The sequence below is a fragment of the Chinchilla lanigera genome, unplaced genomic scaffold (genome assembly GCF_000276665.1).
Source record: "Chinchilla lanigera isolate Chin_1 unplaced genomic scaffold, ChiLan1.0 scaffold00112, whole genome shotgun sequence".
NCBI classification, from domain to species: domain Eukaryota; kingdom Metazoa; phylum Chordata; class Mammalia; order Rodentia; family Chinchillidae; genus Chinchilla; species Chinchilla lanigera.
Window position 1 is genome coordinate 2,879,327 of NW_004955513.1, and position 24,255 is coordinate 2,903,581.

At 61.6% G+C, this 24,255-nt stretch overlaps 1 protein-coding gene across 1 annotated transcript; it reads right to left on the reverse strand.

Moving 5' to 3' along the window:
* Positions 1–926: 926 nt before the first annotated feature.
* Positions 927–24,249, reverse strand: Fam163b (family with sequence similarity 163, member B). Its single transcript, XM_005408454.1, has 3 exons — positions 24,167–24,249; positions 3,372–3,487; positions 927–2,837 (listed from the first exon to the last, which is right to left on the reverse strand). The coding sequence occupies exons 2-3, from the start codon at positions 3,462–3,464 to the stop codon at positions 2,424–2,426; spliced, it is 507 nt and encodes a 168-aa protein (XP_005408511.1). The 5' UTR covers positions 3,465–3,487; positions 24,167–24,249; the 3' UTR covers positions 927–2,423.
* Between the last annotated feature and the right edge of the window lie 6 nt (positions 24,250–24,255).

Below are 24,255 nucleotides of genomic sequence, written 5' to 3' on the forward strand. Positions count from 1 at the left end.
CCTGAGCCTGGATGCGGTCCTCAGGGAGGGGCCCCTCCCGTGGATCTTTGGGGGACAGGGAACTTAGAGGTCGCTGCAGCTTTTCTCCATGAGAGGGGGGAAGCAGAAGCAGGGAAACAGCTGCTCAGAGTCCCCAGCAGTAAGTGCAGGGCATGGGAGGTGCTGGGGAAGGAGGGCAGGGCGCCCTCACTCACGCCACAACTGCCCACCTAGGTGGCCCCGGGCAGGGCCCCCTTGGGGCCCAGGGGTTAGAGAGACCAACGGCTGCCCAACTGCCCAACTGCCTCTTCTATGCAGGTCTGGCTGGTGCCCAGTGGAGGATGCAGAGCCACGGCCACTGCAGAGCTCTTTAGCAGGGCAGCTCTGCAGGACCTGGGCTGGCAGGGGACAGGCAGCAACCCAGCCAGGCGCGTCCTCTCCTCTGCACCCCCGCGTTTTTGTGGGGACTGCAACAGGGCTGATACCACCAGAGTTCTTCCCAAGATCCTGGGCTTAGAGGCTGGTGGGACAGACCTGCTGCAGGTTACCAGCTGGGCCCCAGCAGAACTGATTCCTGAAACCCAGGTTGGGGGGACCCTCTCTGTCTCTCTGCTCGGCTCCCATCCCACCCCATATCCTCCTGTCTAACTTCCTTCCTCCCAGTCCTCCTTAGGGCCAGCACTCATGGGGCACTGACACATGCACTGCCTGCCCTGTCTCAGGTTGTTCTACCTGGGGTTTCCAATCTTGGAAAAGCCACACATCCCTGGTGGATGCAAGAAACCAAGACAGCTTGCTGTGGGGCCCCCTTGATAGAAATCTGTTCTGGGCCCCTCAGAACACAGCCTGGACCCCGTCGGCCAACCCCACCTGGCACTGGGGTGGCTTCCGGGCAAGGTTGGCACCTGGGACCTGGTGGGGACGGGGACTGAAAACGCAGAATGAAGTGTGGGAAACAGGTTTATTGACTTTTGCTTTGCTCTAGGAGCCCCATGGCCTCCCAGTGGGCCCCAGGGTGTGCCGATGGGTGAGCTGGGAGGGACGCACGTTTAGTTCATTTCAAACGGACCTGTGGGTCTGTACCCAGGGGGCAGAGGCCGGACAGGCAGGGCCCCCTGTTGATGCCAATGGTGGGGATCCATAGGGGGAGGGGGGAAGGGAAGGACCAGGCTCAGTGAAGCGAATCTCCTGGTAATCCAGACTGGGCAGGCAGGAGGATGAGGAGGAAGAAAAGGGCTGGTGATTCCACACCACCGGTCTGGACAGCCGCACCTTTTTGGGTGTGCTTGCCCATCCCGGGCTCCAGGCAGGGGAGGGGGTGCCCGAGAGGAGGGCTCTCTGGGCCCACATCCTCTCTGGGCAGACAGCACTGTGCTCCAACAACAGTGCCCTGGCTGGGGCACCTCCCTGGGGTGGTCTGCGGCATCTTGGCCATCAAGGAGGCAGGGGAGAGTTCAGAGTTCTCAGGGAGCCTGGGCTGCAGCCCATGGACGCAGGCACAGGGAGGCCTCCAGGTGGGGCAGCCAGGTCCTGCCGGGCACTGAGTAGGGCTGGGCTGGGGCCTCGCTCCAAGCAGGAAGCACGTGGAAGCCAGGTGACCCCTTGCTCTGTCTCCCCTGGACCTCTGCTGCTGCTGCCGACAGCCAGAGCCGGGAGGACCCTGAGGCCAGCGCCCTTCTCACATGCAGGGGCGTGGAGGCCCAGAGCTGCAAAGGCCTGTTCAAATCTCAGTGCACTGGGGGCTTTGAAACCCAGGCCATCGACCTGCCCACCTCTGCCTGGCTGCCTCTGGGTTTAGGGCCAAGCCCCGCCCCAAGTAGGGTCTCCCTCTCCAGCGCCTGCTTGTGCCAAGGGCCCTGTTGCCCGAGACTTGCCCTTGTGCTTGTGGGGGGAGCTGTCCAGCTGTAGGGAGCTCAGTACATGGGCATCTCAGGCCCAGCAGGTGTGTGGCAGAGAGAGAGACAGACAGACAGAGAGACAGACAGACAGACAGAGGAAGGGGCGGAGCTCAGGCTGCCGGTGCAGAGCCCTCCATCTGCAATCGGGGCTCTGGCATCACTGAGATCACCCTCCTAGAAAAGGTAAGAAGGTCAAGGCCGGGATGGGAGTGACTGCAAGGGCCATACTGCTGTCCCGCATCCCTTGAAAATGGCCCATGCCAGGGCCCAGCCCCAAGCAGCTCTCTTCACCCCCGCTTGCTTGTCCCTGTGCCAGGCTTGCTGCCCATTCTGCCCAGCCATCCCTACCCGCATTGGCCACACCTGCATTCATGGAGTCTTATCCCCACACCTGGGCCCCCCGGGGACAGGGATGGGGACAGGAGGATGACTTGGCAGAGCCCTGGCCCGGGCCTGGGGCCGGGGGTGGGCCACACAGGCATCCTGCCATGGCCTCAAGGCCTCCCGGGGCAGGGTGACCGCATGCTGCGGGCACTGGTCACAGGGTCACACGTCGGTGCTGACGCTGCGGCTCCGTGAGAAGGCCTCTCGCATGGCCGACAGGCGGTTGGGATTGAGCGGCTGCAGGCCCCCAAAACCCCCGGGCGGCAGCTCCACGTCTTCTTGGCTGATGCTCCTGTAGGCCACGCGGCCCCCTCCGTTGCGCACACCCTCCTCGGCCTCATCGTCGTCCGGCTCCTGCAGGAAGAAGGCGGGCGGCTCGCAGTGGGAGCAGCTGCGGCAGAGGGCTCGGGCCTGTGGCGACTTCTGGCTGAAGGAGGTGGAGGCGGCGGGGTAGAGCGCCGGCCCGTTGGTCAGCACCAGGTTGCGGTTGGAGTGCAGGGGCGGCACGTGCGTGTGCACGGCGAAGTCCGGCTCCTCCTCGTCCTCCTCCGCCTCGTCCTTCTTGCAACAGTAGTACTGCGGGAGAGGACACACCCTGGCTTGCATGTGCTCCCTGGGGAGGGTCCCCGAGACAGCAGGAGAGCCCCGCCTGGATGCGCCCGCTTGACCACCCCGGGAGACCCGCCCAGCTGCACCCTCAGCACCTCACTACGATTCATGCACCCGTCTGAGCAGCAACCCCAACATGGGGAAACTGAGGCATAAGCAGCAGGCAGCCCCAGAGCTTCAGAGCTGGTGTCCAGGCCCTATCTGGGTGCCTTGCCCTGCACAAAAGGCTCCCCCTTTTCTTTGGGGGAGTCACGGGGGTCTTGGACAGCCCTGCAGCACAGTGGGGGCCAGCACACAGGAAGCCACTATGTTCACCTCTGCTCACTCCCTGGGTGTCTGCATGCGCTGGGCCAAGGGCCAGACCCTCTCTCAGCCTTGGCCAAAGCCCTGGGTGAGCAGGTGGTCACCACCGCTGAGGCCCCGGTGCTGTCCTCTCAGGGCTGGGTGCCCAGCACCTCCTCTGACGGCTCCCCACCCCACACCCTTCCTGCTCTGGGGTACCTGGAGCCGACAGTAGCAGAGAACGGCAATGATGCAGAGCAGAATCACAGTCGCCAAGATGCCCCCGGTGATGACCACGGTCCCGGCTGTCATCCGCCCACTTCTCCATCAACAGCCTGCAGCAGACACCAGAGTCACCACGGAGACAGCGCGACGGGAGGAGAAACTCCCCGGCTGCTCCAGGGAGGCCGGGTGCCACCCGGGCAGGGGTGGGGGCCAGGAGGTCCAGGCCCTGCTCCGCCTCAGGCAGCCTCTTTCCTGCCCCTGCCTCAGTTTCCCCACAGCAGGTACTAAGAGTGCGGAGTTTTGTGCCGACCTCGAGAGCACTCAGCGTCACGTCCTCTCACGGTGGCAGCGCCCTTCCGCCTCTGCCTGAAGGTGCCCACTTTCACACTGGTCCAGCGCAGACAAGCTAGCACGGGGCTGGCCAGCGCCTTTCCGCTCTCCCTGAACACAAGCACAACCAGCTTTGGTTTCCGTATCATGAGCTTTTCTTCTACAACATAATTTCTGACCACATTCCACACTTTAACACAGCCCATCCTTTGGCTTTTGAATATTTAGTTGTGGTAAAATGCATCTAACACAGAGTTTACCATCACTGTTTCCACAGTCCCTGTTCACGCCGGTACTGTTAAGTGGATTTACTCCTGGGGCTTTTTTGGGGGTGCTAGGGATTGAACCCAGGGCCTCATAGACACTAGGCAAGCACTGTACTGCTGAGCTACACCCCACCCTTTTTGTTTAATTTATTTTAGTATTGTGAGACAGAGTTTCATTAAGTTGCCCAGGTGCACCTTGAACTTATAATTCTCCTGCCTCAGCCTCCCAAGTGCTGGGATGATAGGCATGCATCACCATGCCCGGCGATTGTCCCTATTCTGTTCCGTGTTCCTGATCCTATGGGACTGTGGCTTTGGCAGTGCCCCTGTTTCATTTTGATCTGGGCTGACCGAGTTTTGCTTAACAGCAGGGGTTGGCGAGGTCATAGGAAGCGGAGGGTCCTCATAGTCCTGGTCCTGGATGTTTTCAGTGACTACAGCTGGAGGCAGTTATTTTTTAAGCAGAGAAAAAATAAGAGTGTGTGTCAATATTTCTACTTAAAATTAGGGCTTCTTGTGAAAATGTGATGACTTTTGCAGTTAAATCTTATTTCTGTTGCCACTGTTTATTTGTGCTTTCCTGCTGGCCTGGTAATTCTGAAATAACACTACCACTGTTCTTCCTAACACGTCTTCTGGAAGCACTGATATTCCTTTATCCTTCTTGTGCCCATCACGTTAGGGATACGGCCGACAGACAGCTTCAGAGTCACAGGAAATAATTGTCCATGTCGCTCTTTCCTCACCAACTGTATATTCAAGTTCACTGGGAGGGGTTGTTTTTAATTAAAAAGTACATTTAATTTTGGTCCTTAGTCATCCAAAGCACCTTAGCCCCAAAGCCCACAGTGTACAGCGTGCAGCACAAGGGCCCCATTCCTGCTAAGCCGCTGAAGTCGGGGTTTGCCCCTCCCAACCTCTTTCCAGACACACAGCAACCCACACTGCCCTCCTGGAGAACGGGAGCTGGGCTCTGCTCCCTGAGGCCCATCCTGGGTGGGTGACATCTGGGGCACCCTCAGGTGCCGGAGCCACCCTGTGCTGGAACCCAGGCCACCCAGCCGGCCTGGGGCACCATGGCACAGGTGCCATGTCCCATCTCGGCTTGCGCAGCGCCAGTGAGCTGAGCTCCGTGGCCTCTAAAGACCCACACCAAAGGCTTGCTGGAAGCCGGCCGGTTCGTCCTTGTGCCGGAATATGGGTGCACAATCAGCAGACGAGATCGGGGGGCAGGAGGCAGTTTGGTGTCCTCGGAGATGGCAGCCAGACTTGGGATAGTCACTGGGCCAGGCCAGGGTGAGGAGCCCTCCTGGGAGAGATGGACGGGTCACAGACACACACTGACAGGGAGGCTCATCCAGGCAAAGCTGGGCCTGGAACCCGGAGCCGGACAGACAGATGGAAAGGCAGGGCCTGACAGATAGACAGACAGACCGATAGACAGAAGGGTCCAGATGGTCCCACAGGAGACAGATAGAGGCACAGATAGACCGTGGGTGGTTCCAAAGACCGACAGACAGACAGACAGAGACCAGTCCAGGCAGACCCAAAGCATCGTGACAAGAGAGAAGGAGCCCTAAGACCCGCACCTTCTGGGCACCCTGCCTGGCAGTACCAGCACCTTCGCTGCCCACTGGCTCGGGCTGACTTGCAGGATTCAGCAGGCCGCTGCCCAGGTGCTGGCTGTAGGCCCCCTCTGCAAGCTGGGCAGAGCAGCCGGCAGCTAAGACCCGGGCCCTACGGCTTCACCACCCCCTGTGGACCCACAGGGACCCGGGTGGGCTTCTCCTGGGCAGCAGAGGTACCCTCAGTGGCCGGGACCACGGTGCTGGAGGAGGTGCTGGGCCTCGATGCTGGAGGGTGGGGAACTGATTGGGGCCTCCCAGGAGACCCCAGCAAACCCTGGCCTGTGAAGGCGAGGCTAGCCCACGACGTGGGCACCACACTGCAGAGGGGGGCGAGGGCCTCCAGGGAGAGAGACCGTCCTGTCCCCGTTGTCTCGCCTGGCAGGCCCTCCTCTGAGAGCCCACAGCAGCCTGGTGGGCCTGCAGGGCACACACGACCTGCCTGGACCCCCACCCAGCAAGAGCAGGCCCACCAGCCCTTCCAGTCCACCTTGGGGCCGTGCACGTCCTCTGCTGCCCATCCCATCTGAGAGCCCCAAGAGTCCTCTACATGAAGGCCCTGCGTCCCCTGTGCCTCTGTGGTGGTGGATACCACAGTGATGAAGTCGGGGTGCCAGCCCCTTCCCTGGGTCCTGGCCCTGAGCCCAGGGGGTGACTGCTAGGCAGTGCACTGGGGTGGGGTTGGTGTGTGCCCAGGCTGGGACACAGAACTGGTACCTGACTGCCCGCTGGCCCCCACTAGCCGCTGCTCCGGGGGAGACACAGGAGTGCCCGAGTAGCGACCTGGCCAGAGTGGCTGGCCACGTACCAGGAGCTGCAAGGAGGCAGGATGAACACAGAGGCGGGGAGCTGGGCCGGCCTCCTTTGGCAGCCAAAACTGACCACCAGTGCCCGCTGCACGGTGGGGGGATGCTGCCAAGCTCAGGGGTGAGAACTGTAGGTGGCCTTGCAGGGCAGGGACTGTGGACGGCCAGGCAGGCCGAGGGCCCTGGGTGCAGTGAGGACCCCTCAGAGCGTCACCCACCTGCTGTGCTCCATCCTGCCCCCTGCCCCGTGTCCTGTCTGTAAGTGGGCACCTAGGGGCTGTGAGAGCACGGGCATACTGTCCCTCTCAGGTACGCAGCAGCTGGTGCCTTGCCTCGCCTGGCCCAGGGCATGGTGGGAAGGCTGGGTGCCCAGGCTGGGTGCCCAGGGTTGTCAGTGGCCACCTTGCCCACACAAGCCCCGGCCAGCTGGATAGTCTCAGCCTGCCCAGAAGCAACAACTCCAGGACAGGCTGAGGGCTCCGGGGCCTGGCCTAGCCCTATGTTACCCACGGTTAACTCTAACCCATCCCAAGGGTGACACAGCCCTCAGACCCACCTCTAGGATCCCATCTGTGTGTGCGAAACCCTGCACTGGGGCACGCCTCCCTCCGTCCATCAAAGCCAGCACAAGCCCTCCTCCTCCAGGAAGACTTCCAGAACTTCCCTGAACATCACAGAACCTCAAACAGCCAGGGCTAGGAGGGAGCACGTCCCACTGTCCAGCCACTGGAAGAAATATATCGACCCAGGTGAACTTCCCATGCCCTGCTGTCTTCCCAGACCTCCTCAGAGGCTAGGGGGTCCCCTGAGGGACCTGTGCACTGTCCCCGAGAGGCCCAGCAGTTAAGGAGCATCCTGCTGTACCCTTGCTGTTGACCTCAGTGTCCTTATCTGGGAAGGCAGCATTCATTCTGCAGACCCCTCCTGCTCCAAGGGCCCTGCGTGGGACCTGGAGTGAGAAGCAAGCCAAGCTGTTCAGGGGACAATGATGCAGCCTGTGGGGGCTACAAAGGGCGGCTGGCAGACCCAGCCCCGGGGTTCCGAGAACAGCTAAACTGGGCTGTGGGTGTCCCATGGTGGGTGGTGAGAAGTCCCGGGACTTCCTGGAGGAAGAGGCTCAGAGCAACCCCCGCAGGGAGCCATCTCCACCGGGCTGGGGAGAGAGGCGAGGGCAGGGATAGCTCAGCCACGGGAGCGCCACGCAGGCAGAGGCCACCCCGCAGCCGCGGTCGGCAGCTCGGAGTCTGCACTGCAGCTGGGACAGCGTGGTGAGAACAGGCTGCATTGTTAATCTGCCCCCTGGGCCCATAAACGGGTTTAAGGCTTTATAAACGCCTCTGCTTCCCAGCCCCACCCCCAGTGGCACACACAGGCTGGGAGATGAGACCCCGCTGATGCCCACCTGGCCCGGGATCTGTGGAGCACCCTGGTGGGCGGCAGGCCCGGCTGCAGCTGGGCCTCACCGTGGACAGCGCGGCTGTATGGGGCCAGGCAGGCGGCAGGAAGCACCCGGCGGCAGAGCCAGACGCCCCCACCTGCCTCCCTGGGAGCCCCCCTTCTCCTGGCAGGAGCCCTCTGCGCGACTGCCGTCTGGACCACACTCCTGTGTCTCTCTGCCTCTCCCACTGTCCCCCGCCCTCGGGGCCTCCGTGTCTGCCTACCCTGCACACCCCCCTCCGTCTGCCCCCTGCCTCCTGGCTCTCGTCTGGCACAGGGCGACAGCAAAGCAGCCAAGAAGCCTCCGTCTGCCTCACTCACCTGAGCTTACTGGTGCCCCCACGGGCCAAGCAGAGGTTTTGCCTGTCCCCGGTGCCGGTTGGGCACTGGCTTTTCTGGTCTAAAGACCCCCAACCCGGTGGCCACCGCAGCCAGGAGCCTGGGCCTCAGCAAGTGGCCCCTCAACCTAGTGAGCATGTGGCTGCTCGTTTCCAGACGGGGAAACTGAGGCAGGAGTGGAACTGGTGGGGGGACCTGCGTGCCACCTCCCAGTCTGGTCCCGGGCTGCAGAACTCAGAAAAGCCTTTTCCCCCTCAAACATCTGTCTGGTACAAAAGCGATCGGCTACCTGGAAGCCCGTGGGCCCTGCGTCCGGAGCCGAGCGCAGCCCGCAGAGTTCCTGTCTAGACCGCCTCCACATTTGTTCCTAATTTCACGCTCTGCAGGCTCCCGGATTCCTGTGCCCGGTAATAAATACATGGGGCAGCACTCAGCCACACTGCTGGCTCGGTCTGGAGATGTTATCCAGAGCCGCCGGGTGGGCACAAGAGGGGCCGCCCAGGGTGAGGTGCCCCTCAGTGCCATCCTCAGCCCAGGGAGGACTCAGCCAGGGATGTCAGGAAGTACCCACAGCTGGGGAAGCACCCATGCCGTGGGCTGGCCAGCTGGAGGCCCCTCAAAGGGCACAGGGATGTGAACGTTCCACAAGGGAGACCTTCCCAGGCCCCAGTCAAAGAGCCTGGGGCCACCCGAGCGCACAGAGCCTCACCTGAGGCTCAGCAGGGCCGGGAGCCTCGGGGCCGTGGCAGGTGCCCAGCAGGTGTGCGGCACGAGCCTCGCAGTGCTGGGCAAGTGGTCAGGAGATTCCTTGCTGGACCGGCAGAGCCAGGGGCTCCGACACATCTTCTAGGGGGTAAACCGAGGCCAGGAGGGAGAAATAATTTACTGGGGAAGCAGAAACCACGACCCACAGCTGCGCTGTCCCTGCGCTCCGAGGAGGCTTTCGCCAAAGCCCCAAGCCCATCCCTGCCCAGGGTCCACGTCGCCGAGGCCACACTCAGTACCAGCTTCCGCTGGGCTGAGGCCAGAGAGCACAGAGCCAGAGCGCCAGGGCCGGCGCGCCGCCCGGCCACCACGGATGGACTGGAGCTGAGCGGGAGGCTCGGTGGGCACTGCAGACAGGGCACGGTCAGGGGCCCTGCAGGGAGCTGGCGGGGTGACGGCCAGAGGTCAGCAGGCCCCTGGCGGGGGGCTGCCTGGCAGCGCCTGTGCCCCTGGCAATGAACACTAGAGCTTGGGCCTGGCTGCCACTTTGCAGGTGGGGGCTCAGTCTGTCACCCCCCGAGAGTCAGCAGGTGCCAAACCCCGGCTCCTGCCGCTCCAGCAGACCCCACTTCCCAAGTCCTGTCCTGGGAGCCCCCAGGGCAGAGAAGAGAAGGAGTGGGGGGACACAGCCAGTGTCAGGCAGGGGGCAGGGGTTTCTGGGTGCTGCGGACGTGAAGGAGCGCCCCACAGCTACTGGCTTGCTGATCCCGGCAGGAGAGACAGCAGCTCCCCAAAGAGCATGCTCAGAAATACCCAGGCTCAGGGCAGCCCCCTGACAAGGGGTCGGCCAGCCTATAGTACTCCACCCTCACTCTAACACCCCAGATGGCTCCCTAATGCCCTAGTAACAGTAAGCACCCTGTCCTGCCTTAAATCTGTGCACCTTGTTACACTCACCACTAACCTGTCAAGGCCTTCCTGCAGGCACTGCACATGCTGATACAATGGGGCCAGGGTGCACCCAGGAACAGAGCCTGACCCTGGGCAAGGTGGCAGCACCTCGTATGTGCAGGGGTCTTGCCCCTAGGGCCTCCAGCCTCCCATCTGTCCCCCAGTATCCCCTGGGCGGGTGGGGACGGTGGCCATCCAGGCCCAGATCAGCAGGCAGGCCCAGGTACAGGCCCCGGGAGATGCGGGTGACCCACAATACCAAGGGACTCTGGGCCATGGCTCCTGATCCAGCAGCGCAGCAGGAAACAAGGGTGCTGGGTGGGGTGTGCAGAGCCCGCTGGGCAGGCTCAGTCGCCTTTTCTTCCCCTTTAAAAATAATAGTGTGCAGAAGCTGGGTTTTTACACCCCTGCCTGCTGCTCAGCTTAAGTCTGTTAATTTTCAACTTCCTCTCCCAAGAGCTGAGCTGAGCTCTGGTCCTAGCTCCCGGCCTGGCAGGCGGCAGGCAGCGCGGGCCAGGATGCCGTGTGGCCTCCTCGATCCCAGTTCCTAAATGCGTGCCGAGCCCCGGCGCCTTGGGTAGCCCCGTCCCGAGCATCCCTGCCAGCCCCCGAGCTGCAAGCATCCCTGGGCAAAGATGGGGGAAACTGAGGCAGAAAGAGGGAAGAAGCAGAGCCAGGACTGGGTGTCAGGGCATGGCCCACCACGGTGGTTTAGTGCAGCATCCAGATACAGTTCAGGAAGACCCTGGTTGGCTCCAAGCCCTGCAGAGAGGGTGCACAGAGGTTCAAGACTCAGCCGGCATGCGCACCCAGGCCCTCCATGGCTCAAGGCCCGCTGGGTGGGTGTAGGGCTGGGCTCCTGACCCTTCCACACAGGGCTGCCCAGAGCAATGGGCCCAGCTTTGGCGGTCAGGGTATCACTCATGTTGAAGACAGGAAGGTGAACGCCAGTCTCTAGTCCTCTCCCTGCGTCCCCCTCCACCGAGAGTCCTCATGGAAGTCCAGCCCAGCGCTGAGCACCCAGTACCTGGCACCCAGCACGGCACAGTGAGAGCAGTGGGTGATGCCGAAAGTGGCTGGGCGGGCTCCAGCGAGGGCCCCTGGCACACGGTGGGGTGTCTCCGCAGCCCACGAGCACATGTGGGTTTGGTCAGCAGTCGTAACCGCACGAGGCCGCTCTGCAGCACACACTGCGGTCTGCTTTCCTGTTATCAGTTCTCAGCTGCGTTTTCCAGAACCGCTCCTCGGATTTCCTCCGAGGTGCACCCAGCCCCTCGAGGGATGCTCTCTGGAACGCAGCGCTGGGCTCGGCTCCCCTGCTCCAGGCCCCCAACACCCGCGGCCTCTCCTCACTTCCCCCCGCCGCTCCTCCCTCATGGCTGGGTAGGAGCTCACTCCCCCGGCCACAGACTTGGCTCTGCCAGGCCTTTGCTCGTGCCCTTCCCAGGCTGGGGCCCCCTCCCCCAGCTCCAACATGTTCCCGGAGCAAGCCTTCCCCATCCCCTCCCCTGGAGACAGCGCCCTCTGCTGCGTTCCCTCAGCACCCCCAGCCCACACCCTACATCTGGCATTTGTGATCTATCAGCAACACAGGGGCTCTACCGCACCCGAGCTGGCCGGTCCTGGGGGGCCATGGACACGTTCAAGAGGTGCCAGGGCGTGGATGGAGAGAGGCTGGAGGGGCTGGTGGGGCTGGTGGGGGCAGACGGCCCGGCACAGTAGCTGGGGAGCTGGGACCTGGCGGAGGAACAGCAGGTGCACGGCCCAGAGGCAGGCGGAGTGGGGCAGGCCCAGGCCCAGGGAGCGGCGCGTGGCTGCTGCCTGGAGCATGAGAGCAGCCTGAGAGGAGAGGTCAGCGCGGACGGCGGCGGCAGGAGGCCGCGGCTCAGTGGGCCTCCCGGAAGCGCTCCCTTCCTTGTGCGCATGTGTGCTGCCTGGCGGGGGGCGGGGGCTGCTGGTACCACGGGTGCCACCGAGGACAGGGGGCAGAGCTGGGGCCACCTGCATGTCTTTCTCTGCCGGGTCCCCTGAGAGGTGCCTCTCGGGTCCTGTGCTCCTCCCTGTCTCTGCCCAGCTTCACAGCCTCTGGATGGTGTGCCAGGACCCCCGCCTGCACGGACCCCACTCCTTGCCTCCCCACTGTACTGCCCCACACCCCAGAATGTTCCTTTTGCTCTGCTCTGGAGCCGAGATGTGTCCCTGGCCGCGGCAGGGCACTTGTACCTGTGGAGTGAGGGTGTGCGGCCCCCGCAGGTGCCAGCCAGGAGACAAACATCCTTGCAGCCGCTGGGCACTAGCGACACAGCAGGCACTGGGCAGAGAGGGGCTTTTTGGGCTCTGTGGCCTCTGGAGAGAGGCAACGGTGTGCTCGAGGGAAGGCCAGCACTCACGGGGCTCCGGGAGGCTGGACGTGGGGTGAGCAGCAGGCCGGGCTCCGGGTGACTGGGCCTCTGGCCCTGCGTGGACCAAGAGAGGCAGAGAGCATTGGCCCTTCCAGAGCCCGGGCTCTGCACACCTCCTAGCCCTCGGGCTTCCTGTACCTCTGAGAAGCTGGCTGAAGCAGCCTCACCAGGACCCCAGACACTGGGACACTGGGACCAAACCTCCTCACGGCAGTTACTGTAGCAGCTCCGGCCACGGCGGGGCACGGAGGGGGACAGGATGGATTCATTGTCCGGCCACACCCAGAACATTCTCTGAACTGATGGCTTTGGGCAAGGACGGAAGGGAAGCCTGAGAGATGGGAAGGAAATGCAGGGCCCTGGGCAGCCTGGCCTCTGTTGCTTCGGGGTCCTACTCTGTTTCCCTGGGCTGTGACCGCAGCACACAGCGCTGGGCAGGAGGCAGCCTTGGAGCCCGGCAAGGCCCTGAGTGTCAGCCGGACACCGAGCAGCAGACGTGATGGAGAACGCCAGGCCCAAGGGGACCGGAGGGGCCCTGGGAGCAGCCCCGGAGGCTCCTGTGCCAGCAGACGTCACCAGCCACGGGCACTGGCAGGAACAGGGCGGGCTTGGCTAAAAGCTGCCCTGTCTTACCTAAGGAGGCTTACGAGCAGGATCTGGAAGGATCCACTGCTTCCCAGTAGGCACAGTCGCACCCCAAATCGGCCCCCGAGATGCACAGGAATGCAGCAACAACCAGCACCCGCCAGGCAGCATCCACAGTCTGGCATCCAAAAAAAAATTCTAAGCACGTCTGAGGTGTGATTGAAAATTACAGTGAAGGTTTAAATTTTAAAAAAATTATTGCAGTAAAAGACACACGGCCATTAATCCCCTCAAAATACGCCCCCACCCTAGTCGGGCTGTCCTGGCCCCCTCAAGGCCCTGAATAGATTCAAAACATTTCCCTCTCATGGTCACTCCGACTTTGGGGAGGAGCCAGAAGTTGTAAGGGGCCAGATCCGGTGAGCAGGGTGGTGAGGACCCAGTATCATGCTTTTAGGAGCTGCCCTTCTGTTGGGTGGCGCTCGGCTGCAGCGTTCGCTGTCTTTTTGATCGCACCTCATAAAGGCACTGCTGAGAGAGGACTTCTGGAGCTGCTTCCGAGGGTTTCGAGGACGATGGGGGCGAGCGAGTGTGTTCCACGTGCCAGGGACTGTTTCCAGGGAGACTCACGGCAACGTGTCTTTTACTGCAATACGTTGTGAAAATGTAAATACTCACCCTGTATTTTGGTCACCCCTTGCAGAAAGGCAGAAAGGGGGAAACCCACAGTATGGAGAAACTCCAGCCATTGAAGCCAACTCAGAAACAGTGCGGGCGGGAGAATTAGGAGACAAAGGTAGTAAACAGCTGCGAACTGTGGATCGAGGATGTTAACTAGATCCCCGGATGTTAAAGAACCAAGCCAGGCTCGTAGAGATGGAAAATGACACCACTGAAGGTGAAAACTACCCTGGATGAGACGAGCATCAGACTGGACATTACAAAAGGAAAGGCCGACGGACTTGCAGGTGGCCGTGTGACACGGAGAGGTCAGAGACCGGAGCAGTGAGTAGGGCCGGAAGCTCCTGGTGGAGCTTCATCGGAATCCCACACAGAGGATCAGAAGAAACGTTGCCCGGGAATTTTCAAAGCTGGATGGTAAACCTACAGACCCAAAAAGTTCCGGCAGCCACAAACAGGAGCAACACGAAGATCACAGCAGCAAGGAACATTACAATCCAGTTGCTTCACACCGATAAAGAGAAGATCTAAACAACAGAGACGAAGGGTGGCCTTTGACCTAGAGCACCGGGGCCGCACGGACAGCGGGTGCCTCGCCCCAAACAGTGGAAGCCGGAGATGGGGAAGCAGGGTCTGCAGTCCCCAGCCTGGGATTCTCCACACGGGATAAAAACAAAAACCACCTGTGAACATCATCGCGCTGCCGACTGCATCAAGAGCCGCCTTGCCCTTCCTTACTAATAAGGCAGGCAGGATTCTGGGTGGGTCTGTGGGCGTTTCCAGAGATGGATGGCATTTGAGCCACCAAATGAGGAAGGAACGTCTGCGGGTGGCATCATCCAACAGGCTTGCGGCCCGGGGGGAATGAAAGGGAAGGAGGAAGGCGCTGGAGTGCATCTGAAAAGCTCTGGTCTGCTCGAGCAGGTGCATCTTGTGCCGTCACCACCGGTGGACGTCAGACTCCAGCTTCTCCGGCCTCTGACACAGACCCACTCGAGCCGCTCTCCAGAGAGCTCCCGGCCTTCAGTCTCAGGCTGCGGCTGCATCTTGATGCTCTTGTTGTGTGGCCTCGGGCTGAGCGGTCCCGGCCCCCTAGTGTGCAGACGGTCATTGTGGACGCTCCTGCCTCTGCTCTTGTGAGCTACCTGATAAAGCTGCTGGCACAGTCATGCACGCACACGCACACGCACACGCACACGCTCAGCGCACCTTGGTACTGGTCGTTAATTGGTTACAGGTGTCATGAGTCCCAAAGATGACGCGTACCCCACACACTGTTAGGGCTGGAGAGGGAGAGACGCACGAGGCCCTCACGCTGGCTCATTCCGGCTGGTGTGCTGAGCACCAAACAAACCACAAGCACCGGAACAACATTTTCCCGTCAGAACGGTCAAATAGTTATCGTGTGGTCATAGATACTCCCATTCCACCCTAACCAGTTCACCACCTTCCAGAAGGGAGAGGAAGAGAGGCTGGGATTAGCACTGTCCCTGTCCCCGCAGGGCAGGCAGGCCCACGGCTCGGCCCTCCCCAGGGCGCACTGGCTTGGATCTGACACTGGTGGGTTCTCCTTTTCCCTCTGGGTTTGTCCTGCTGGCCCGACCTGGGCAGGCCACAACCTCCAGGTGTGCCAGGCTGGGCCTTCCTGCTGGGCCTTTGGGCTTCCCAAGTCCGGGCCTGTGGCTCCCAGAGAACCCAGGGACGGGTGTGCCTGAGGAGGACCAGGGTGCGGGGGCAGCGGGGTTCTCCCCACCGAGGACCGCACCTTGGACCCAGACCCTCATAGCAAGCACAGGGGCCAGGGCACGGGGCGCAGAGCACACTGAGCACGGCACCCTGCCCCTCCACTTCAGTCCCACGTGTCACCCCAGCAAAGTCACAGCAAAGAGAACCCATGTCATTAAAAAGAAAAGAATTTAGCTGTTCACAAGGTCACGGTCAGTTTCCATGGCTACAGTTGTACCCTTTTTGCTGCAAATAGGAGGTGGGGTTCTTGTGGCCCCCCGATCATCTCTGCTGGACAGCAGGAGGGAAGGAGGGGGGGAGGAAGGGATTGAGGGAAGGAGGGACCAAGGGAGGGAGGGGTGGAGGGAGAAGGAGGGAGGAGGGAGTGAAGGGGGTGAAGGGAGGGATACAGCTGCCCCTCCCCTCTCCCAGGACTTTGCCTTTGACACTATTAGGCTGACACCTGTGACTTAGTGCTGCTGTCCCCACTGCAGCTGCAGGCCAAGGAGCGGGCAGCCCTGAGTGTCCCTGAGACAGGAGTCCGTGTCTTGTTCCACAGTGGGCAGACAGGTGCCCAAGCCACCAGAGCCTATAGAGGGGTGACATGTCCCAGCTCGGGCCGCTCAGCTCAGATGAGGACCTCTGAGACCTGCGCCCCAGTGGGGAGAGCCCAGCACGGACAGGGGTAGGATGCTGCCACCTGCTGGGCCTGGGCAGCACCCCCAGCCCTTTCCTTCCGCTCCCTGGAAGTGGAGCCCCCTCCTCCTTGCCTCGAGACACACTTCCTTCCTCTCCTGCATCTGTGCCTCCGGGGTGCCCTGCCGAGCACGAGGCCTGTACCCCTTGCCACGCTGTGCCAGGTTGAGGGCCCAGGGGAGGCAGGCGGAAGGCCTTATACCCACTGCATGGTGCCACCTCCCTGCCCGTTCTTCTCCCTCCTTGGGAAAGAGACGCCAACATTAATCACATGGGCATCTGCTGAGGGGGGGACTGTGCCAGGTGAGGTGCCCCTGCCCAAGCCTCTTCAGTCCAGTGTGAGGAAACTGAGGCAGACCAGGCAGCCAGTCCTAGTTATGAGCTCGTGGCCAAGGGAGGCCCAGGCATGACCTCACACAAAGCTTGGAATCCAGACTTGGAGGCCCCCTGTCCCATCCCTGGGGGCCTTGCCCCTGTGCACAGGGCCTGTCCTTACCCGTGCCCTTAGCATTTGCTGTGGGGAGCCTCAGCCCATGGAGCAGGGGCAGAAGGGACCACACCCCAGATCTAGGCCAGGCCCTGAGGCATCCTGCAACCCCGGGTCAGGGAAGAGCAGGCCCAGGATGCAGCTGGGCAGGGAAGTAGAGATGCAGGAGACCGAGTGCTGGGCCACGGCCCATAGCCAAGGGAAGCTGCCCACCACCCGCAGAGATGGGAGAGAGAAAAGCTGCGTGCAGGGCTCCAAGCAGCTGGCTACTGGGCAGCTTGTTACACAGCATCACTGTGCCAACAGGCAACCAATGCACACCTGAGTCATCAGCTTTGAGGCTCTGGCTGAGGCGTAAAAAACAACAGACACAAGACAGGCATGGTAGAGCACGCCTGTAATCCCAGCACTCAGGGAGGCTGAGGCAGGAGAATTGCTAATGCCAGCCCAGCCTGGCAACTTAGTGACTTAACAAGACCCTGTCTTTCAAAATGAACATTAAAAAGGCTGGGGACATAGCTCAATGAGAAGGCCTGGGTTTATTCCCAGAACAATAACCACGACGATGACGATGATGATGATGACGATGACAATGACAACAACAACCAAACAGCATGGGCTGTAAAAAGCAGGAAGCTAAGAGAAAACCCAGCTACGGTGAGTTAGCAACTGACACAACCCGCCAGAGACCCGGCTGTTCCCGATGAGCCGGGTGGAGCTGTGGGGCGGGGGCATAGGGGCCACAGGGAGGGAGGTGGCTCCCAGGAGGGAGGGTGGATGGGTCCAGAACTGGCAAGCTTGCAGTGGGGTCTGAGCAGCGGCCCAAGGGTGCCCTTCCTCCTTCCGTGCCCACGTGCTGCAGAGGGTACGGCGTGTCTGCGTGTGTGTCACTGATGGTGTAAAGGACACAAGACGGGCACAAGGGACAGTCGGGTGACCTGTCCCCCTCCCACAGGGGCTGGCAGCCGGCGCAGCAGCCAGGGACGGTGCGAGCTGCTGCCCCATCCCGCTCTGGCGCCCCAGGGATGCTGGTGGCTGCTGCCCCGGCCTGCGTCTGAGGTCCCTGCAGCGCTGGGTGGGCTCTGGGTGGGACCAGAGTGGAGCAGACCATGCGGGCCAGAGATCTCATGAGCCGGTGGGGGACAGGGGCCTAGTGGGGGCGTCCCGGACACCCAGGGTCCTCAGCCACATTTTAGGTCTTGGAAAATTAGAACCTGCAGATAGCAGATGCCCCGATCTGAGAACCCTGAGTCCTTTTCCCTGAGATTGGACAGAACCTTGGGAGTTGCTGGATTTAACCGCAGATTCAAAGAGCAGCAAGAGCGCCTTCCTCGCTTGACGCTTGAATCAGGTAGGCGACTGGGCGGAGGGTGGGAGCGCGAGTCTCCCTGCACAGGCACCTGGGCCCGGCCTCCAGCTGCTGCCCAAGTCCCTGACTTTGGGTCCTCCTTGGGGTCACCCTAAGTTCTCTCCCAAGTGTTCAACAGGAGCACCCAGAGGCGGCCTATCTGCAGGCACATATGCTGTCTTGGACAGAGCCTTCCAGGGCCACAGAGCTGGAGCCACCACCCACTGCCCAGATCCTGCATCCCCAGATGCCTTGTCCCTCTATCTGTCCATCCATCTATCTGTCCATCTATCTGTCTGTGCATCTATCGATCCATCCATCTGTCCATCCGCCTGTTCATCCATCTGCTCATCTACCTGTCCATCTGTCCATCCATTCGTCTGTCCATCTATCTATCATCCATCTGTCCACCCATCTGTCTGTCCACCTATCTATCGATCCATCTGTCCACCCACCCATCCATCCCACAGACGCTGCAGCACCTACCACCCCATCTTGCCCAGCACAGGGGCTGCAGAGAGCCCCCCTCCTCTGAGGTTCTCCACACAGGTCTGCCTTGGGGCTGGGCGGCGATGCTGTCATCCCGTCGTAAGCCTCTGCAGTGACTTTGCTGACCTGAGCAGTCTGATGGCTCGGGCTTTGGCGGAGACCCTTCTTGCCACGATTCTGTTTCCACATCAGTTTTTCCTTTGTGAAAACCTGGGCTCAACCCTCTCTAAAAGAGTGCAGCGCACTGTTGAAGGGACCCATCTTGAAGACTGGGTGATTCCAAAGCCCTCCATGAGGATGACGCCAGCACTGGTGTCGCTGCTGATCATCGGGCCAGCAGCTGGGGCATGCCTGTACCCACAACTGACCTTGCCACAAGAGCCCACCTGCTCCCCAGGAGGGCCTGAACCTGGACGGCAGGACCCTGATGGACAAACGCTGGCATTTCCAGCTCTGAAGCCCTTGGTGGATGAGGTTGGCCGTCATCACCACTGTCCCAAACTCTACCCTGTGACCCCTCTGTACCAGGCTGTGCGTCAGTGCTGGGCTCTGGGACAAACTGGTCAACAGCTGCCTGGCCTCAAGGGCCCCAGCCTCACTGCAGATGAGACTGAGGGGCGCACAGAGCCAGGTGCTGGCCACCAAGATGGGGTCACGGGTCCCTGGGAGGGGTGTAGGTCAGAACATGTCCCCAAAGGGCCGGCATAGGCACTGAGACCTGGCACCAGCTGGGGGTCCTTGGCAGAGGAAAACAAGGGGAGGCCCCACGGGCAGGGAGGGGCTTGGCAGTCCAGCCACAGGCGCTGAGCAAGGGTCAGCTGTATGGGGTTCCAGGGGCCATGCCAGGGTCTGGGTTCCAGCGAAGACTGGGCCAGCTCTGAGCAAGGACTTTGGCCACATGAGACAAAAGGGCTATTCAGCAGGTGCCACCCTAAGACCCCAGAAGCTACCAGCAGGTTCCTGCTGGGGGCCTGGGATCTACCTTGGCGACAGAAGGAAAACCAAGCCTATTTTTATAGATAGAAAACTAGGGCACAGAGAGGTTTACAAGCAACCTACGCTCACCAGCCCAGGCTCGGCCTTGCCTCTGACCGCTGTGAGTCCAAGTATCAGGCTGACTCCGCAGGGCTCCGTTCCGCCACTCCCCGCCTCCCTCCCTTGGGTCCCCCGATCAATGATGTGGAGAAGAGCAAGCAGCAGAAAGCAAGACACAGCCCAGCGGCAGTAAAACGACCACGAAGGCAAAGACTCAGGGCACCGCGAAGTAAATCAATCTGTTTGGAGGCCGAGATCTGTTTAGCAACGAGGGGGTGGCTTTTCTCTCGTGTGGGAAGTTCCACCGAGGTAAAATCAAAGTCAGCCATAGTTTTAATTGTGGAAAAGGTTTCGCACGGAGGCAGGCGCCTGCTGTGTAGGGGGAGTTTTAACTAAACAAACTCCAAACGCAGGCAAATACCAGCAGCACACGCGTCAGCCGTGTGTGGCACAAAACCGAGTGCTTTTCTAGTGAAACAGACTCCCATCCCGCCTGTCTTCCTGGGAACCAGATTTGGATCGTGAGGTCCCAGAATCAGCCCTCTCGGAGCAGGGGGCCGGTTTGGACTTGTCTCTGTCCTGACCCTGGGTCCCTTCTTGCCCCCCAGGTACCCCGGAACCTTTAAGTGGGAACAGCAAGTGTTTTTATTTTGCCTTTGGAAGTTCCCTGATGCATGGAGTGAGACCGGCTTGCGGGTGCCAGGCAGGGGACTTGGGAGGCACGCCTACGATGGCACGTGGCCAAGTAAGACCTTCGGGAGGCAGTCACTGATGATACCACCCACGCCCTCCCCAGGGTCCCCGCGCCCCCAGGCGGCCTTTTTCTCCCAGGGCTCCAGCCTCTCTCAGAAAAATCCCAAGTATGAACGCTAGGGGGACGCACGGCGGGTGATGCGGAGGTCGGGGTGGCGAGGCAGGAAGGGAAGCCGGGTGCCAGGAGTGGGCCTCAGCCATCCCAGCGGGTGAGGAAGGCTCAGTGCAGATGCTCCAGGTTCAAAGCCAGCCAAGCGATGGGGAAGTGGCCGGAGGGGTTCCCTCACCCTCCGAGAGAGCAGGGAACATTCGGGGTCATCTTTAGCACCCCACAAAGGAGCAGCAAAGGCCTCCAGTGGCCCCTCCCTGAGCGCCACCCCTACCCTCGCTCTGTTCTCTCCCTGAGGGTGCGCAGGACGGCCCAGGGCACAGCACCGACCTCGTCCTCCACCCTGGAGCGCCCGCCCACCTGCCCTCACACCTCTGCAGGCCCGTGTGGCTCAGAGGATCCGTCCTCCTCCCAAGCGCATGTCCCCTGCCCAGCCTGAGCCTCTGTGAGGGACGACTGCATCCCAGCCACATCCACAAAAACCAAGGCAGAAGCGTGGGCTCTGGGACCGGTACCGAAGCCCCGGTCCAGCCCCCGGCATTGCCAGAGAGGAGCACGTTCGTGGCAGCCGTAGAGCCCTCAATGACACGATGACACCCTGTGTAGCATACATTCGCAAGGCCGCCTGGGGCCGGGAGCCTGGCGATGGACGGTTGATTTTTCTTTTACAAGCATGCATATCTCTTATTAAGAGATGCTTTAACATAATTACAATGGAATGCAGAGTAATTAAACAAACAGCATAAAAGAGACAAAGGCACCTGTCGGAGCTTGAAGCAAGCGGCTGCTTTCCTGGTGAGGCGGCCGAGTGATTTCTGAAGCGAGGGGCATGGTCCCCAGGGAGCTGGACACACCCTGAACCTGTGTCCTCCGCCCCTACCCCACATCGCCAGGTGTGGCAAGTGCAGAGCATGAGGAGGAGCGGGACACATGCTGGGACCGAGCCCGAGCCCAGGCCCCTGCGCACACCCTGGGGGGCCAGTTGAGAAGAACCCACACACAGGACAGCGATGCTGGCCAGCCGATGCCACCCCTGGTGCGGGCCCATGCTCCCAGCCTGGGAGATGAGCCTCTGCTCATGCCCAGCAGCACACTGACACCCGTCCCAGTCAGCTGGCACCTCCCTCAGGTGGATAAAAACAGAACACAGGGCCCAGAGAGGCCAAGTCATTTCACTCAGGACACACAGCCTGGGCATAAGCATGGCTCTTGTCATTCACTCAGCCTCGCTGCCACCCTTCGCAGCCAGAGCACATGGCGGGGGTGGCCGCAGCCTGCCAGCCCAACTTCTTCAGGGCCACGGTTGGGTCCCCGACCAGCTTTCTCCTGGGCCTCCGGCAACCTGGCCACTTGGGGAGGCTGAACACACGGACGCAGGCACTGGGTCAGCCTGGCCAGGACCCCTTCCACACAGGCCCTAACACCTTGCCAGGGTAGGAGGCAGGGGCTGCCCTGTCCGTACCCACCCGAGCGTCGGTCCTGCCTGTCACTGGCCTGGGCTCCTCGAGGGGGGGTTTTACATTGTGGCATCCGCTCGGGCCTGGGGGCCTGGCATCTGCTTGCCTCCTCATTCCGGGTCAAGGCCCCCCTGGTCCCATGCAGGCTGACCCTACATTGCAGCCCCACTGCTCTCACCACGGCCCCCTCCAGCCCCCTCCATACCAGGGGATGCAGGGAAGCAAGGGCGCAGGGCCCCGTGTCCTGGCCCAGGAAGCAGCAAGCCAGGCTCCAAACCCCAGCCTAGGGCCGAGTTCCCAGTGGCGGCCCCTGCCCGCCGCTGACCTGGCCATCAGAGCAAGCTTCCTCCCAGGCTGGCACAGGATGGGCTAAGGCCTGGAGTGGAGGGGAAAAAAGGAAGAGACCTCTTTCAGGGGTCCCCAGGGCCTTGGCCTGGGGTTCCCAGTGGTCCGGGTGCCCATGATCACTGGAGGAAGGGTAGAAGCAACCGGGATCTGCAGGTGACATGGGGGTGACTCCCCCGGGTCTGGGCTGGGAACCCACCTTTTCACTAAGCAAGTGTGTGGGTCAAGATGCACGGCTTTGTGGGGGAGCAGAGCGAGCGGGAGCTTTGGGGACACAGCCATCCTGCCTCCCTCCCGCTGAGTTCCGAGGTGGACATAATTGACAGAGATGTAATAAACGTGCCCGCCTGGCCCAGGCACTGCAATCCCTCTTTGCTGGGCTGGCCCACAGGCCAGGTCCCCAGGCCACCGAGCCTCACAGGGCTGCACAGGGCTCAGGGACTTAAGGGGTGATCACCTGAGTAGGGGTGGGCTGGCAGGGTGTGGGTGTCCTTACAAACGGGTCCCCCACTTCCTGTATCCCAGGGCAGCAAGGAAGCACACTGGCTCCTCACAGCCTCACCCACGCCCTCGGGGCTCGGCTGGGCATGGCTGCAGTGGTTCTCAGGGGAGGTGAAATGACCCGCCCCATGCATTCACAGAGGGAAAACTGAGGTTTAGAAGATAGTGACGGGCCCAAGGTCACCCAGAGAAGTGGACAGAGCGGGTGAAAAGTCCCAGCTCCTCCATCTGTGCCACTTTCCCCAAGGGCCTCCGTCCACACTACTGAGTGCATGGCACAGTGTGGGTGTCGGGGCTCTGGGTCCCCTTCCCCCCGCTGGAGAGGTAGGGGTGGGCATGTGCAAGCCCCAGAAGCCCAAGATGCTCCCCGAAGCTCCCCATCTCCACTTAGCATTCAGGCACCGAAGCTGGGCAACCTGGGGTCCTCCTGGGATCCCGAGCCCTTCGGGAAGCATTTCAGGCTTTCCATGTGAGTGCATACCAACCAGGAAACTCGGGTGACAGGGACCAAAGCTGGCACAACGACCACCGTCTGTCTTCGCCACAGCACTGCACAGATGCTGACGCAGCTGCCGAGGCGAGAATGGGGAACAAAATCCCATGTGTCCTGAGCCCCCAGCCTCAGAGGTGGTAGGGCCACCCCACGTGCTGCCTGCACTCAGGCCACCCAGCCCCAGCCCAAAGGTGCCAGACTCCGTCCTCAATTCCACCCCAAGTCAGGGAGGTGGCAAGAGGGGCACAGTGCCTTCCCAGCAAGCCTGGACTCTTGGGGGGGGCTGCAAGTTCTCATGGTCCCTGGAAGGCCCCCAAGATTCTGGCTAGCGTGATCAGAGGGGAAGGCAGGGAGACAGCCCCCCCATCCCTCAGTCTTCCGGAGCCCCAGCTTCTAGGAACGGCCTGGGGGTCTGGTGGGTTCAGGCCTCCAGGATGGCCCTGTTCTCCTGCAGAAAGCCTGTCACCCTGACCCTCGAGTGTCCTGTCTAAGAGCCAGGAGAGCCTCCGGCATGCCCACGGTGCCCACAGAGCCCGGCCTGACCAGGACTGGGCATGGGGTGGGGCGCTGGGTGTCTGCAGCGAGGGCAGAGGCAAAGTTGCTCTTGGTTCTCGGTGCTCAGAGTCTTTTTATTTCTGGCTGGGAAACCCAAATGCCAGTCTGGTGCCCCCTCCCATCCCTGCTGGCTAAACTGAGGTTCCAACAGACAGAGGTAGGTGGGCATGAGGCGGTGTGACGGAGGTTGGTATTGCTGGGTCACCTTGGCCAAGAGTCTAAACTCTCTGAGCCTCAGTTTCCCCATCTGTCAAATGGATCCCATGACCACCACCCCCTTCCCACGGGAGTGGCGGGGACAGAAGGCACCCAGCAAAGACCCTGGCAAAGGCACTGAGTCTCAGCAAACCAAAAGCTCTGGCTCGGGTGGCAGAGCCTGGGGCAGGTTTCTGGGTGTTCTTGGGACAAACTTTCCCTCCAGGGACCCCCGGGGCCATGCTGGAGGGACATAAGCTTCCCTTCCCATAGTGGGGATCCCAGCCTCTCCTTTTGGCCCCCGTTTCCCATCCCAGACACTTTGAGGGTGACTACGACCGGGTGCGTGACCTAGGCCCGCATCTGGTAGGGCAGGCAGGGGACTTGCTCCCAAGTGGCCCGCATGGACAGCTGCGGTGAGTGCCCGGGAGGCGCGGGCTCCCCGGCCGCCCCCCTCCCGCGTCCGGCCCTTACCTTGACCGCGGGAACAGCGCCGCCGGCCGCGAGGACTTGGGCGCACGTGATGGGCAGCCGAGCCTGCGGGGCCAGGCGGGCTAGGCAGG